Source organism: Lepisosteus oculatus, chromosome 11, assembly GCF_040954835.1.
Source record: "Lepisosteus oculatus isolate fLepOcu1 chromosome 11, fLepOcu1.hap2, whole genome shotgun sequence".
Lineage (NCBI taxonomy): Eukaryota > Metazoa > Chordata > Actinopteri > Semionotiformes > Lepisosteidae > Lepisosteus > Lepisosteus oculatus.
Window position 1 is genome coordinate 28802620 of NC_090706.1, and position 15081 is coordinate 28817700.

The 15081-nt window shown below is 46.2% G+C and overlaps 1 protein-coding gene across 13 annotated transcripts in view; it reads left to right on the forward strand.

The window, feature by feature from the left end:
* Positions 1-15081, forward strand: part of ablim3 (actin binding LIM protein family, member 3) — a 118787-nt gene that overhangs the window by 56686 nt on the left and 47020 nt on the right. For all 13 annotated transcript variants that reach the window (XM_069196001.1, XM_069196003.1, XM_069196011.1 and 10 more), the window contains exons 4-5: positions 8259-8374; positions 13632-13758. In XM_069196001.1, the coding sequence (XP_069052102.1) occupies positions 8259-8374; positions 13632-13758 (243 nt within the window). The remainder of the gene's footprint in view (positions 1-8258; positions 8375-13631; positions 13759-15081) is intronic.

Genomic DNA, 15081 nt, shown 5'->3' on the forward strand with positions numbered 1-15081 from the left:
TGGAACAGAATTTAGAATTTAGTGTGAAACAGAGAAGACTACAATGGGACCCGATACAAGTTTTCAGAATCCTCAAAGACACCAACACAGAGGACTTCTTCAGAATCAGCAGTGAAACACGAACCAAGGACACTGGTGGAAACTACAGAGAGGAGCATTTAACACTTCGAACAGGAGGCGCTTCTTTACACTAAAAGGTGTAGGAGTGGGGAACAAGCTGCCCAGCCATTTGGTTGACACTGATACTCTGGTTGCTTCTGAGAAACGCTGGATCTGAGTAGATAATAACAACCAAACAAGCTGAATGGGCCTCCTGTCTTTGTGACTGTTTTTTGTGTGCAGTGAGGTGATGTGCCTCATTTCAAAGTCTCAGCGGCGGTCCTTTGTCTGCGTGTTATTTCTGGCCTGTGACTATATTATACAGTAATTATAAATGAACCGACCAGTGAAGGACAAAAATAGCTTTGTTTTTATCAACAGAAAAACAAAGCATCCATTAAATATGGGAAGGGTGTAAATTTTTAAAGCACACACCCAGCAGCGTGTTGCTGTGAAGGGATACAGTTCAGTTTGCCGTCTTCTGCTGGCAGTGTGTCCACACAGACATGTGCAGAAGCACCTTTTTCAAGAATTGGAGGGTGGGGTCCTTGTCCCAGCGGGTTGAGCACGTTTTAAAATCAATTATCTCATCCTGTCCACCGCAGTACAGGTGTAACAGATTCTTAACTTCGGAAATGAAGGAGCAATGGTCCGGATTGCAGTTCCAAATATTCAGATTCATTTTAAGTCTGACCACACCTGAGATTTTTTACAAAGCAGATTTGGAAAGTGAATGTGGAAATCACCTGTTTAAAGGGATTTTACCCATGTTTTGTGTCAAAAGAGGCTGTGTTTCAGGGTGACCTTGACACCAGGGTTAACCCTTCTATACCAATACACTCCCACCACGTCTCTGTCAGCAAACTGGAGTTTTTGATTGCAGTTCACAGCGCAGAGGCAAGAGCGCCACCTACTGCTCCTCCACCAGCAACCTCTTTTTCCTCTTCTGCCTCCCACCTCCCACTAAGCCTTTGAAAAGTGACAAGATTAGGGGGGTTGAGTACTGGGATTCCCAGCTCCCGTTGAATTAATTAATACTTGAGAAAGAGCGTTCAATCGGCTGGACCTGTTTTAAAACTGCTGACACTTTAAAAGGCCTCATGTTGCCTGAGTGGGGACCTCTCAAATCTGAGATTCAAGAGCATGGTTCCGCACATCACACTTGAAATGACAGCAGTGTGGAGACAGTGTGCACGCGCCAGGTGAGGACAGGGTGAAGTTTGTGGCCCCTTCACTTGAGCCCATCTGTTCCAGTAAACCCCATTAAAAAAAGGGAATTGTAAGCTCTGTAAGTGGCTTCATGTGAAAGCATCGGCCAGATGAATTAATAACGGGGGAGTTCCTTGCCCAGGCCGTACCTGATCTCAGTTTCAGGCTCAGGCAGTGAATTTTCTGCACGGCCACCCGATTTTGTTGCTTGGTCGTTTCCCTGCGTCCTATACAAAGCAGCGTTTTCCAGCAGCATTCTTGCATCTCACAAAACAGATCGGTTTCCCCGTCCAGCTGCCTGCCCTCCAGATCCAATTTTCACAGGGGACGCCTTCGGACCGGAAGACCGGCGTCGTCCACCGTTCTCTGATTTTTCAGCAAAGAAGGCTATCGGCTCTTGTCCGCAAATGCTGGGCTCGCGAGAAGAAAGACAGATTGGAAGAGGTTCTCTTGCAGTATTTCAGTAGAAAGATAGAGGAGAACAGAGCCCCAAGAAGCTCTGAATTACAATGTCTGCCAGTGCCCAGGGCATCCCAGTGGGAATTGACTGTGTTTCCAGCAAACACTAAAATAACTAAAGGGATTATTCTGAGCGTGTATCTTAAATCGGGTTTAAACAGCGTGGGTTTTGTTTCCACAAAACAGAATGTGTCTAAAACCATTACACTTCAGTGCTGAGCTCTGCTATTGATCGCCTGAGGAAGCCACATTTTATTTGTCATTAAGAACTTTTCCCCTTGCCAAAGAAAAGAAAGCATAGGGAAAAATAAGACTGTCTGGATCTGAAGACGTCACTCACACAGTCTGAACACAGTGATGAGGTCAGCGTTGAAGCCAATGATGAGGTCAGTGATCAGCCACTGGTGAGACCAGTAATCAGCCAATAATGAGGCTAGAGGTCAGCCAGTGATGAGGTCAGTGATCACCCACTGGTTAGACCAGTGGTCAGCCAGTGATAAGACCAGTGGTCAGCCAGTGATGAGGTCAGTGATGAAGCCAGTGATGAGACCAGTAGTCAGCCAGTGATGAGGTCATTGATCACCCACTGGTGAGACCAGTGGTCGGCCAGTGATGAGGTCAGTGATCAGCCACTGGTGAGACCAGTGGTCAGCCAGTGATGAAGCCAGTGATGAGACCAGTGGTCAGCCAGTGATTAGGTCAGTGGTCAGCCAGTGATGAGGTCAGTGATCAGCCACTGGTGAGACCAGTGGTCAGCCAGTGATTAGGTCAGTTGTCAGCCAGTGATGAGGCCAGTGATGATGTCAGTGATATTTCCCTCTAGTCACTTTGAGCAGATTAAGCAGGGACCTCAGGTCAGACCATCCTGGAACAGCTGATTTTTGGGGGTTTCAAAACTACAATTTCTAAATTAGCGTCGATCTGCTGTGGTAACGTGATTATAAAATGTCCAGGCTTTCAGTTTAACCTGGAAGCTCTGCACGTCTTTGTAAAATAGATCAATAAAGTATACTGGTAGGTGGCACTGTAGCATTGCCTCACAACTCTTTGGGTCCAGTGTTTGTTTCCAGACCATAGACCCTTCTGTGTGGAGTTTGCATGTTTCCCCTGTGTTCAGGTGCTCCCTGGGAATCCTACACAGCTCAGAATCTGCTGATGTCTTTCCTACTTACAGTGGTGAAAATGGGAGTATCAGTCTGGGCACTAATGGCTTCATCCTCCCTCCCAAAGTCCTGAGTGTTTGACGTACCTGTAAGTGTACTGTACAGCTGGCTGGGAGGGTGGGCTTGGAGGTCCGAGGCGCGGCCCCGCCCAATTGAAACAAGAGCCCCGCGTGGCGGCCAACAGCTGCAGCAGAGCCGTGCAGACGAGAGTGTGGCTCCCTGCGTGCACCAGTGCCCTGCCAGACATGTGGCGGCTTTCCGGCAGCAGAGGGAAGGGGCCTGTGGCTTCAAAGGGGAAGAGAGAGACAGGGGGGAGAGAAAGTCCTTATTCCCCCTTCGCTTTCTGACGGGTGTGGTGAAATGCTCAGGTGTTACAGAGACTGGGCAGTTAGCCTGTTAGTGATACTGGAGTGTAAGTAACAGAAACAAGGTGCACGGTGCCTTAACACCGGATATGAGAGATTGTTAACCATTCCATTGTTCTGGAATGGTGCTGTACAGATATATTTTGGGATAGAAACAGCAAAACTTTGATATCCATCCTTCTACAAACCACTTTATCCAGTACAGGATGACAGGGGGAGCTGGGGCCTATCCTGGCAAGCAGTGGGCTCAAGTCCAGAAACACCCTGGAACAGGACATCAGTCCATCGCAGGGCACACACAGACACTGACACACTCACCCCAGGGCCAGTTTTTCCCAGAAGCTGATTGACCTACCAGTGCGTGTTTGGACTGAGTGAAGAAACCGGCGCACCCAGAGGAAACCCTTGTGAGCACAAGGAGAATGTACAATCTCATCCGACTGAAATTCCTTATGTCTTCTGTAATTTTCCTGGTTCCAGTATAGGAACGGGGGAGGCGCTGAATAAATATATCTGACCATCCTGGAAAGCTGTGCCTCATCAAAATTCCCATCTGTAAAAAAACCTCGATAAAACCAAGGTGTGCTCACCTGGAGAGAGACGATTGTGCTGACCGCTGTGCATCAGGAAAAAAGGAAAAGGAGTCAAAGGAGTTGTACAAATTTATAGTCATTGATTAGCAACCGACAAATGTTTAGACTAAGTAGCAGCAAAAAAGAGCAAACGTTTCAGTTGCTTAATGAATATCCCTGGTACTTAAAAGTAAAAAAAAACCTCAATTGATATCTTTGACTTGTGATTTTTTTTTTTCATTAAGATAATGGGTGCTAATTTTGATTAAAACATCTGCCGACAGGTCTATGGATTATTGAAGCTAAATAGTACACCTACAGATGCAATGGATCTCAGTATTAAGAATGTTTTGTATGCACGGTGGAGTTCATATTTTACTAATGTATTACCTGCAAATTTATTTTATTTGGTTTATTCAAATAGCATGTGTGTTTTTCCGCTCTGCGGAAGCACATTAAGGTTTCAGGCCTGTCAATAATGATGTGCGTTTTATTGCTTGATTGCCTGAGGAAATTCTTTTATGTGCATGTTGTTTTAATTGTGGATTTAGGCACTGTTTTATTCAGTCAGTTAATCACAGGGGTTTTGGTGTCTTCATCTGCTGCAAAGTAACATTTTCAAGTTGGGGGAAGCTTGTCACATTTTACTGTCAAATGAAAGAGTGAAAGAGAAAAAGTTACAATTTTTAACATCCAAACAATCTAAAGAATTTCTGCTGGGCTTTATGATATTGCAAAAATGTAATGAAAAACAGCTCTGCAGATCCCTACTTTATATTTAAGATGCATCATGTTCTTGTAAAATAGCCTCTAGTTACAAAAAAGCACACTTTGCCCAGGAGCGGAATTGTACAGAATTTCCAGTTTAGTTGTAGAGTTGGGCATGCTTCTCTCTCTGAGACGGTCCTGTTCAGATGAGAGACGTACACAGAATGTGTTTTTTTCTATACGGTACAGGCCTGCGGAGAGACACGGAAACCGTAGTTACTGCAGGAACTGACATAGAGATTCAGCAGTTAAATAGTAAACAGACCGCAGCGTTTGTACTGTAAAACTTGGAATGTTAATCACACATCCTGCTCGAATCGGCCCATGGGTTGGATCTTGTGATTTCTGCTATCTCGTTAACTGTGGCTTTTTGTAAAGTTTCTCATGTCACTAACCTCATCCTTGATTCTGTATGCCAGCCACTTGTTATACGTGTACCTCACAGGAGAGACTTTAGGGGTTTTAGGGTTTACAGTATGTCGTGGGACTTCTTGGGGTTTAAGATGACCCCTGTTACTGCTGATAACTGCATCTGATTCTTGTTACCCTGTAAAACGTGAACTTGAAAAAGCTGTTATGTACCCAATGGGGCTTCACTGGTGGTGTGAACAGTGATAGGCACTCCTTCCTTCCCCTGTATTTTAAAGTTTACAGATTACCCCCCTTCCAAACAACCCATAATTAAGACTGACTGGGTGTTCCAAGAAAATCCTTTCTTTGGACTTCACTCTGATAAGGAAGCTTCCCATTCTGTTACTGGGCTCTCCACTCCATTTCTGGTCTCTCCACTCAGTTACTAGGCTCTCCACTCCGTTACTGGGCTCCCTGCTCTCCACTCTTACTGGGCTCCCCACTCACACCATACACACCATACCCAGATCCCTGCTTTCTTATTATTCTTTTTATGCTGATTTTTATCCTTCTGGAAAATGAATGGAAAGATGGAAAGAGCCGTCAACTCCGAGCACAGAACAGAATTGACCCCTGACCTTAGTGCTCCATGCAGGGCCTGCCCGAAATGCTCAGGCTGATGTATGTTTTCCGCAGGCATGGAAAACCATTGCAAATCTGCTGCAGCAGGGACAGCAGGTGGGCTTAGCCTAAGTGTAAAGGATTGCCTGGCTCTCACTACAGACTCCCCGGCACTCTAACTTTTGATAAAGCTGCTCTGCTCTGCATCACTCCAGATTGCTATTATTACTTAAGTCCTGAAGTGGTTTTTGTCATGATGATGGCTTGACATTGAACTAAGAGTGTATTATTTTAGTCCGACAGCAAGTGGTTGTTTTTTGGCAAGAATTTCTCGCCCCGCTGAATTAGTCTCCTCTCCTCCAGAGGTGGCTCGCTCTCTTTTTTGTCATCCTTTCGGTATTGGATGAGCGGAGTCAGGTGCCTGAGTGTCATTGACGTTTGTCTAATCCATGCTCTCCTTTTAAAATTACCATGTGCTGCCTGGCAGCCAGTCATTAAGGGACCCTGTGATTATCGATGAGCCGCACAGACTGCTTTTAAAGCCTTCGTAAGGTTTGCCCGTCAGCGTGGGATGTGTTCTGTTGGGATGCAAGAACGTTGGCCCTGAAGGAAGTCTTTAGTCAAAGAGGAGCAGCTCTCGGTTTTTACTTTGCTGTGGCGATCTTTAAATGCCCGTCTTGCAGTCATTTACAAACAGCTTAGCCCTCCATTTCCTTGTTCTGACTTGCTGTTTTTTTTATCTTTTCATTTGCAGTGTTTCATGTGATGCGAGGCATCCCTGTGGGGCCAACCTTTCAGAGCCTGACTGCAGATTTCTGGGTTTTTGTTTTGTGCATTGTAGACGAAACTACTTAAAAAACAGATCAATAGTAATTATCAAGTCATCATTAGTAATCACTAGATTGCTGATAGAGTCTACATCTTCTCCTGACATCTTATGGAAGAAACTTGTCATGCATATACTGTCATTAACACCCACTAGTTAAAATATGAGGAACCCCAGGTCTTTGCTGACTTGAAGAAAGGTGATTGTTGTTGTGTGTCCTGTGTTAAACAATCCAGTTTGAAACTGGTGGAGCCAGTGCACTCCAGTGTCACACACACACTTGTCTTCCCCGCAAACTCCAGTAGAGGCAATCCTGAGAAGAACTGGGGGCTGGGACAGGCTCAGCCCTGTCGTGTTCTTGCTGTTCTCTGTGGTCCGACGTGTCCCAGCTGACGTCCCAATATTCTGACCCATGTCCTGCAGTGAGAATGCAAACCCCTTGATCATTACTGCACCAATCCTGCAAGTGATCCCCTGCATTAACAGACCTGCCTGCCAGACGGCCTTCCCCTACAGTGTCCCAGTCAGGTGTTTTAAGATCACTTTATTAGCCTTATACAGTTTCTTGCATGAGGAATTTGTCTTTTCGCCTACCCAGGCTTGCTCTCCATGAGACACACAGGCACACAGATGGGAGAGAGAAGCTTGGGGTCAGAGCCCAGAGTCTGCCATTTATACGGCGCCCCTGGAGCAGTTGAGGTTAAGGGCCTTGCTCAGGGGCCCAAGTGAGTAGGATTTCTCTGTCTGCCGCAGGATTTGAACCGGCAACCTCCCAGCCACCGGTACAGATCCTTAGCCACAGTGCCACCACTCCGCCCTCTCTGGAGTTCTGTCAGTCAGGCATTTTGCACTGGATTCAAACAAAGATTTCCAGAGCTTTCCGTTTCCGGTGGCTTTTCGAAAACTTCAGCTCACCAAGAAGAAAAAAAGTCTTTTTAATCCGAGACATCCTTAGAGTTTGCATCAAAGAGCTGCAGACATTTTTTTTTCTCATCAGCCAGAAAGAAAAAAAAAAGAATTTTGTAATCAGAGCCGTTAAAACGTATTGGATTCTGTTGGAAGCGAAGGATAGTTGTCCTGTTGGAGCTTGTTTTCTTAATTAAGGCTGTTTTCCTGCATTTCTGCAGCCCGGTCAACCTTTATAATCTAATGGATAACAAATGGGCTTTGTTGTTTATCATTGGGCAGCAACATGCACAGTGTACTGCCTCATTAGATTCTTCCAAATCCCAGGACTGTTAGTCCTTGCTGACACACGCTAGCTGTTGCTTTCTGCTGGAGGGGGAAAAGAAAACATCTTGAAACCAAAAAAATGAGAAATGCTTGTGTGTTGTCGCATCTCACTGTGCTGAAGTCTAGATAAGAGTCTTCTGATTCCACTTGTTTGGTGCTTGCCCATAAGGTCGCTATTCTCTACCAAAAGAGTTCCATCCAGCCACACATTTTCTAACTGCTTGATAAATTCAGCCCCGCAGGGGAGCCAGAGTCCTATCCCAGCAAGCAGTGGGCTCAAAGGCAAGGTCACCCTGATTGGGACACCAGTCCATCACAGTGTTTTCTAATTAAAAGTCATCTTTTAAATTCTTCTCTGTGTTATTCACTTATCTCTTGGTACAGTGGACTTGAAGAGCTTGTTCCCCAAAGCGTCGAGCTTTAGTCCGAAGCAAAAGGCTTTTTAAAAGTCACCCTGCTTGTGTGCAAAATAAACACCCTGTTATTATGGTCATCGGGCCCGGGAGTGGCATTGTTAACACCGGCTGGCTGCGACGTGCTCTTCACAAGGCCCATGACTGATTCTGTCTGTGTTGTTGCCGTTGCTTTTCAGGAAACCCTTCCCGATCGGAGACCGAGTGACGTTCAGTGGGAAGGACTGCGTCTGTCAGCAGTGCTCCCACACTCTGGTCAACACCAACGAGCCCATAAAGATCCACGGACCCAGCCGTAAGTCCATCGGTACCGGCGAGGATGACGATGATAAGAGGATTTTGCCTTTGTAGCTGAAGCGGCTCACAGGGGCGTGGAGGGCGAGCTGCTGCTGTTCAGTCACTGATCTCCGTTTGACGTCTCAGCCAAGAATGGCTTGACACACAGCGTTACCCCTGGACCCCTGGTATACCGCAGTAAAAGCAGAGTGAAGTGTAGTAGAATGGGGTCACTCATGGCTGAAGAAAGAGATCAAAGGAATTTGTGGAAGAGTGAGACAGTGACCTAGCACAGCCTTGTTAGTTTACAGTGCCTGTTTACCCTGGTAAACCTCTGTACCGGCAGGCAGTAGGCTGAAGTGAGCTTCATAATAAATAATGTAGCCTGGGTGATAAGGGGTAGCTGTCAGTGCCTAGAGAGAAGAGTTCAGGATGTTAACACAGGCCTGCTGTGGGTCAAGAAATGCGAGAGACCCATAACCTTTACAGGACTAGTCCTACCACCTCCTGCTCGGACCACTGCCGGATAGAAACAACTTCTAACAATATTCGAAAACAGAAACAAAGTCGCACTTTAAACCGTAGCGCAATAGCCTAAAAAAGTCAGTTTTTCACATTTCTGTCTTTATTTTCCAGCTACTAGAAAAAGAAGCTGGGTTGTTTCTGATGATAACGTACACAGTGCCCTCCTTTAGTACTGGGACAATGAAGTCAAAACGGCTATTCTTGCTGTATACTCACGTAATTCACATTTGAGATGGAAAGATTAATATGAGGCACAAGTACACAATGCCATTTTTTATTTCTGAGTATTTCTGTGCATACAGTTTTACAGTTTTACATTTCTGTGCATACAGTTCTGTGCATACAGCTTTTAACTTTTAGAATAATACCCCTTTTGTACACCATCCCCACCTTTGAGGTGAGCTCACAATTTTGACTTCACAGTACCAATGGTTATGGAAGGCATTGTTCATTTGTTACGTATGTAGTTAAGAGTTCTGTCCCACTTTGTGAATAAAGGTGCCAGCCCAGTGCAGGGGACAGCCATTCTACCCAGCCTCCACGAATTACAGCAACTACAGCACTTATTGACTGAGACAGTGATGACTGATAGCTTCAAAGCTGTTTGCTGATCAGTTGCCGCACACTCAATTGTCACTTAATAATTGCTATGGATCTGTGGAAGGAGCTGGGTTAAGGAATTCAATTTCAGAAGCTTCCCTCCATTCATTTAACGTAACTAGTCAATTGCATGTTGTGAAAGCCATAAATAATTTACTGTGGAGGTCTGGTTAACAGTGTCTGATTGCAGAGGTGCTCTTTGAGAGAGAGGTGGGAGGATGAGATGGTCAGGTCCAATAAATATGCCAGACACACAATTAATTGCTCTTGCCTCCTAATGCATCTCTTAAATCTGCCTGACAGAAGGTATCTCTTCATGGTGCAATCTGCCACACCATTTATTTTGATACTTTGGCCTGACACATCTTAAATGGGTGCATTGATCGCTGAATGACAGTTTTCGCTGTGGCTGAGCATCCCATTCCTGCTCGTCGTTTAGGTCTGTGAAGGATGCCATCTCGAACAGTCCAGGCTGTTAGACCAACTTCCAAGGGAGGATTTTTTTTTTATTTGCCACTATTATAGAGTTTTTTCTGATACACCTTCCGAAATCATGTTTTGGGTGTCCAGTGTTCATTGTAAGTGCAGTGTTGGCTCTTCCATCTATTTTCAGTAATTGCTTGATGCTTGATCCAGGTCATGGGGACCTGGTGCACATGTACAATATAGTCCATACAGTACACATGCACATACACACACATGCAGAGAAACACACATACACATGCACACAACCCCACAAGCACACAAATTTATGCGCACACCCACCCGCACACACATCCACAGAAACACACAAACACGTGCACACACACCCACACGCACATAAACACACAAACACATGCATACGCACCCACACACACAGAAAAACAAAAACGTGCACACACAAGCACACAGACAGAAACACACAAACACGTGCATTCACACCCTCACACACAGACACGTGCACATACAACCACACAGACAGAAACACACAAACACGTGCGCACACACCCACACAGACAGAGCACACACAAATGCATGCACAGCCACCCACATGCGCACACACACAATAGGCAACAGAATTACTAATTTACCTACCTAACCTAGCTTCCCGGATTCCTTTTCCTGGAAACCAGAGCTTTTCTGGAAAACCCATGTGGACACTGGGAGAGCATGCAAACTCCATACAGACAGTAACCAAGCATTTCTGCGGGGCTGTTAAGCACTCACGCTCCCAACTGTTTTAATGCAGAAATACTTGTCTCAGGGCATAGCAATCCTTCAGTCCTTTTATATACTGAAAATATAAGTAAAGTGGAGAAGTACAAATATTTATATAAAAGAGTATGCAGCACTTCAGTGTGATTAATAGGCAGTGCTAATGGTACTGGGATTCTCACGAGGAAAGCATGTGGCGCGTGGCAGTCTGGATTCAAACCCGTGATCTCCCGTGACCCTGCAGAACTCATCCTCTGCATTACCATCAGAGCAACCCCGAGGCAGCTGGTTTTCATCACCGGCGAGCTCTCGATTAAACAGTCGGCACCTCTACCGAAGCCGTACTGTGCCGAAACCAGAGCTTTCTCAAATATTTATGCAACTGCAAAACAGTAGTTATGAACCGGTCTGGCAGAGCAAGCCGTGGTCCCAGGCAGGTAATTGTTTCCTTCTGCTCACATGTGGATTCTGTGCTCATTGTGTTCATGTTGTGACTCATATCCTGTTTGTTGGATACCTCGTGCTCTGGCCAGTCCCTGTGGATGAGGTCACGATGGGAATGATTATTGCCAACGTGAGCAGGAACTATTTTAAAAACGAAGGCGTGACCCGACAACATTGTCCTCGTCCTGGACTGTGTTTACCTTGTTTTTATGGCCTCTCTGTGCTCCTGTCACAGTGAAATGTCGCTGTGCTATGCTCCCAGACAGAAGACCACACCGTGCACCATCATAGTGAATATGACTGTAGTGAGCAGAGGCTGGTGAGCACAAGAGGCACTTACACCAGAAGAGTGAAGCGTCAGCCTGCCTCATCCCTCAGCCTTACCCAGCAGTGAGGAGAGAGCGGAGCCTGGGCTCCCCTTCCGGATAAACGGAACTGGAGCGGGACCGGTGGGCACGGATCCAGCGGCTCCCGCAGGGATCAATACCGCCAGGAGGAGGCCGTTGGGCAGGGCCGATCCGGTTGCAGCGAAGGGGCGGAAATGCGGTTTGCTCGTTCAGCGAAATCCAGCCACTCCATCGGTGTTCCATCGGAGCAGTCCCGGGCAGGAAGATGAGCCGGAGTTCGTCTGGTCTCTGGAGGGAGGCCGGCGGCGTCAGACCTCCTCCATCAGCGCATCTCTGTTCCGGTGCTGGAGCCTGCAGGCTGATCGTTTACCCCTCTCATTTACTCTACAGAGCCTTCAGCTGCTTTCCAAGGGAATCTTCATTTCCATCTTGCATTTCTTTTTCTCCAGTGCAGCTCCCCTTTAAAACCACAGTTTGGAAGAGACGTGGGGAGGGAAGGGGCACGGGCCTTTCGGAGAAGGACAAAAGTTGATAAAAAGCTTGATCACGTAACTGCTGGAGGAAAGGTTATGTCTGATAATGGAAGTGTAAAAGGCTCTTTGGCACCTGCCTGTAGGGACCTGATCCAGGTCCAGCCACGGCCCAGGCAGACATCCGCTCTGACTGGACACACGTGGAGATGTGGTCCTACTTATTCTGCTTCTTCCTAAGTGATTAATCAGCCTGCACCGCTGGGCTCCATCTGCTGCCTCTCCAGCTGACACTCAGCTCCAGTCTCAGACACAAGCACTCCATGCTTTGGATTAAAGCACGTCAAGACATCAGGAAGGTCACAGATGACAGGAGAACATTCGGTCAGTCTGGCCCCTCTGGCTGTTAGTGGCTAATTGACCGGAGGATCTTACCCAGGCAGTTCTTGAAAGAGGCCAACAACATGACTGGGCAACTTGTCCCAGACTCCCAGCACCCTTTGTGTAAAGTGCCTGCTGATCTCAGTTTTAAATGCTCTTCCCCATAGTTTCCACTGACGCCTTGTGGTTTGAGTTTCACTGGTGATGTTGAAGAAGTCATCTGGATTGACTGTGTTAGTGCCTTTGAGGATTTTGAACCCTTATTTCAGTTACCCCTGTAGTCTTCTCTGTTCATTTCCGTCAGCCTGTCACTGTGGGACTTTCCTATAAACTTTGGCTTTACTTATTGGGATTGTATCTGATTGCCCTTGAATCTGGGTTGATTCAGGAGCAGTAATATCCTTCCTATTGTATGTGCATTTTACCGTTGTAGACAGGCATTATACAATTTTCACCTAACAACCCTTGATTTAAGTTCTAAGGCCTTTTGCATTTGTGCACAATATAAAGCCTCGTATTTTATCTTTTGAACTGTTTCCCTACATTGTCTCAAAGACGTAAATGATGAGTTTACCCACTGGCAACATCTAAACTGGGCAGTTCACAATATCCCATGCCCTTTCCTGTTCGTTTTGCCCAAATTAAACCCTGTGTGTTTGGAGAGGAATTCAAACAGGTAAACAGAAGAAAAAGCACATTTTGCAGAGGAAAGTGAAACACTTCTAAGGGAAAGTGGGTTTTGGGAGGAAGTTATTCAGCTTGGCCCTGAGGGACTGGCTTCTTCACCCGTGTGTCTGTCCTGAATGTCCCACCGGAATGTGAGACGTCAAAGCATTCTTGCTGATGATCCATAGGGAACACAGGAAGTGGAATTCTTATTGACCCTTCTGTGGCACGCCCAAGAGTTTAACAATAAAAGCAATAAGGAATAAATCAATATGTAATTTCCCTACCACATTGGCATTGGTAGGATTAGAAAGTCATTAAAAGCAATCCATAAAATTACAAAGGAAAAGTAATAATGCTGATCCAAAGGCATGTCTGATGTTTTTTCTTGGACTGTATCCTCTCTGTGGAGCTGAACAAGCCTTCAGTCTGTCTCTGACAGGCTGGAGAGCTCAGAGTCGTGCTCAGCTTCAGCACAATGAAAACGAATGGGCACAGAACCTCTCCTCAAGAAAATCCGCTGCAGTCATGAATCATCGCCGCCATCCATGTTCCACCTGCCCCGCGTGCTTATAAGATTTAATAATGTATTTGTGACGCTGTGAGTCTCATCTGTCCTCATGGCTCTCTCTTTCCCTCTCTGTCACAGATTGCGCAGGGTGCAAGGAGGAGATCAAACAAGGACAGTCCCTGTTAGCTCTGGAGAAGCAGTGGCATGTCAGCTGCTTCAAATGTCAGACCTGTGGGATCGTGTTGACAGGGGAGTACATCAGCAAGTACGTGTCTCGACTTGGGCGAGCTCAGCCTGTGTCACACAGCTCCTGGGGGAGCTGTCACCAGCACGATAAAAACACCGCCTGCCTGTTTTAACTGTTTGCATTTTTATTTTCATTTAATCAGCTATTTATAGATAGCAGTCTTAGTGTTTATTTTGAAGTGACAAGTGCAGTGAATTGACATTATGAGGCGATTCGGAGAGTACTTTAATTTTGTTGTGCTCGACTGTGCAGTGCAATTATTCAATGTGAGCACAAAACATTGTGCCCCGATGAATAAAAGATTAGTGTTGAAAACCACTGCGGAGCTGGGCTGTTACCACCACTTGAAACTGATCCAGAACAGGCAGGTGGATTCTAAAATAATCATGGCTGTGTCTTATTTACAAGTCAAGTGGAATCAAGAGTTGGAAAGGGATGTTTTTTGGGGGGGGTCTGCTCTGAGGAATATCCAGCAAGGATATGGTCCTTTTTACAAGCTGAGTTCAGCCTAACGGTGCCGTGTGCTGAGATGGCTACATTTGAATCGTTTTATTTTTCTTCAAAGTGGGGAATGTCCCCGCTGTCGAGGCCAGTTACTGTCGCTGTGAACTGGTGCGAAGCTCAGACAATTCCCAGGCCTTGGGAAAACAGCGCTCTCCTGTCTACAAGGCACTTGCCAGTTTGTTATACAAGAAAGGGCAGGTTTCTTGTAGATGTTGTCTTTCGTAAGCCAAAGTGAAGAAAAGGTGGAAAAAGTCTCCTTCTGCACTGAAAGATTAAGGTATCTGCAAGAACCATGGGAACACCAAACAATCAATACATCGATCCATCCAACATGCTTTTTTTAAACGGCTTTATCCAGTACAGGGAGCTGGAGGCTCTCCCAGCAAGCAGCTGGCACAGGCAGGGTACACACTGGAGGGTGCGCCAGTCCACTGCAGGGCACACACAGATACAGACAGACACACTCGTACCAGGGGTACCAGGGCCAACTTTCCCAGAAGCCAGTTAACCTGCCAGCTTGTCTTGTAGGAGGAAACCCATGCAAACCCAGGGAGAACATACAAACTCCACACAGATAGCACCCCAGAAAGTGCACGCAGGACCCCAGGGCTGCGAGACAGCAGTGCCAACCACTGTGCCACCGTGCCGCTCACAATAAACACAGACTTTTTCAAATTAAACGCCAAAAAACAAATCCTCATTATGAATTTAAGGTTGTTTAGAAGCCCCTTAACTACCAGCAGGGCCCAGAGATGTATAGATTTGCTGAAGAATGCTAACCCTAAGAGAAGGGCAATCAGCACAGATCCTTTTACATTTAAACCAGATAGCTCCTGC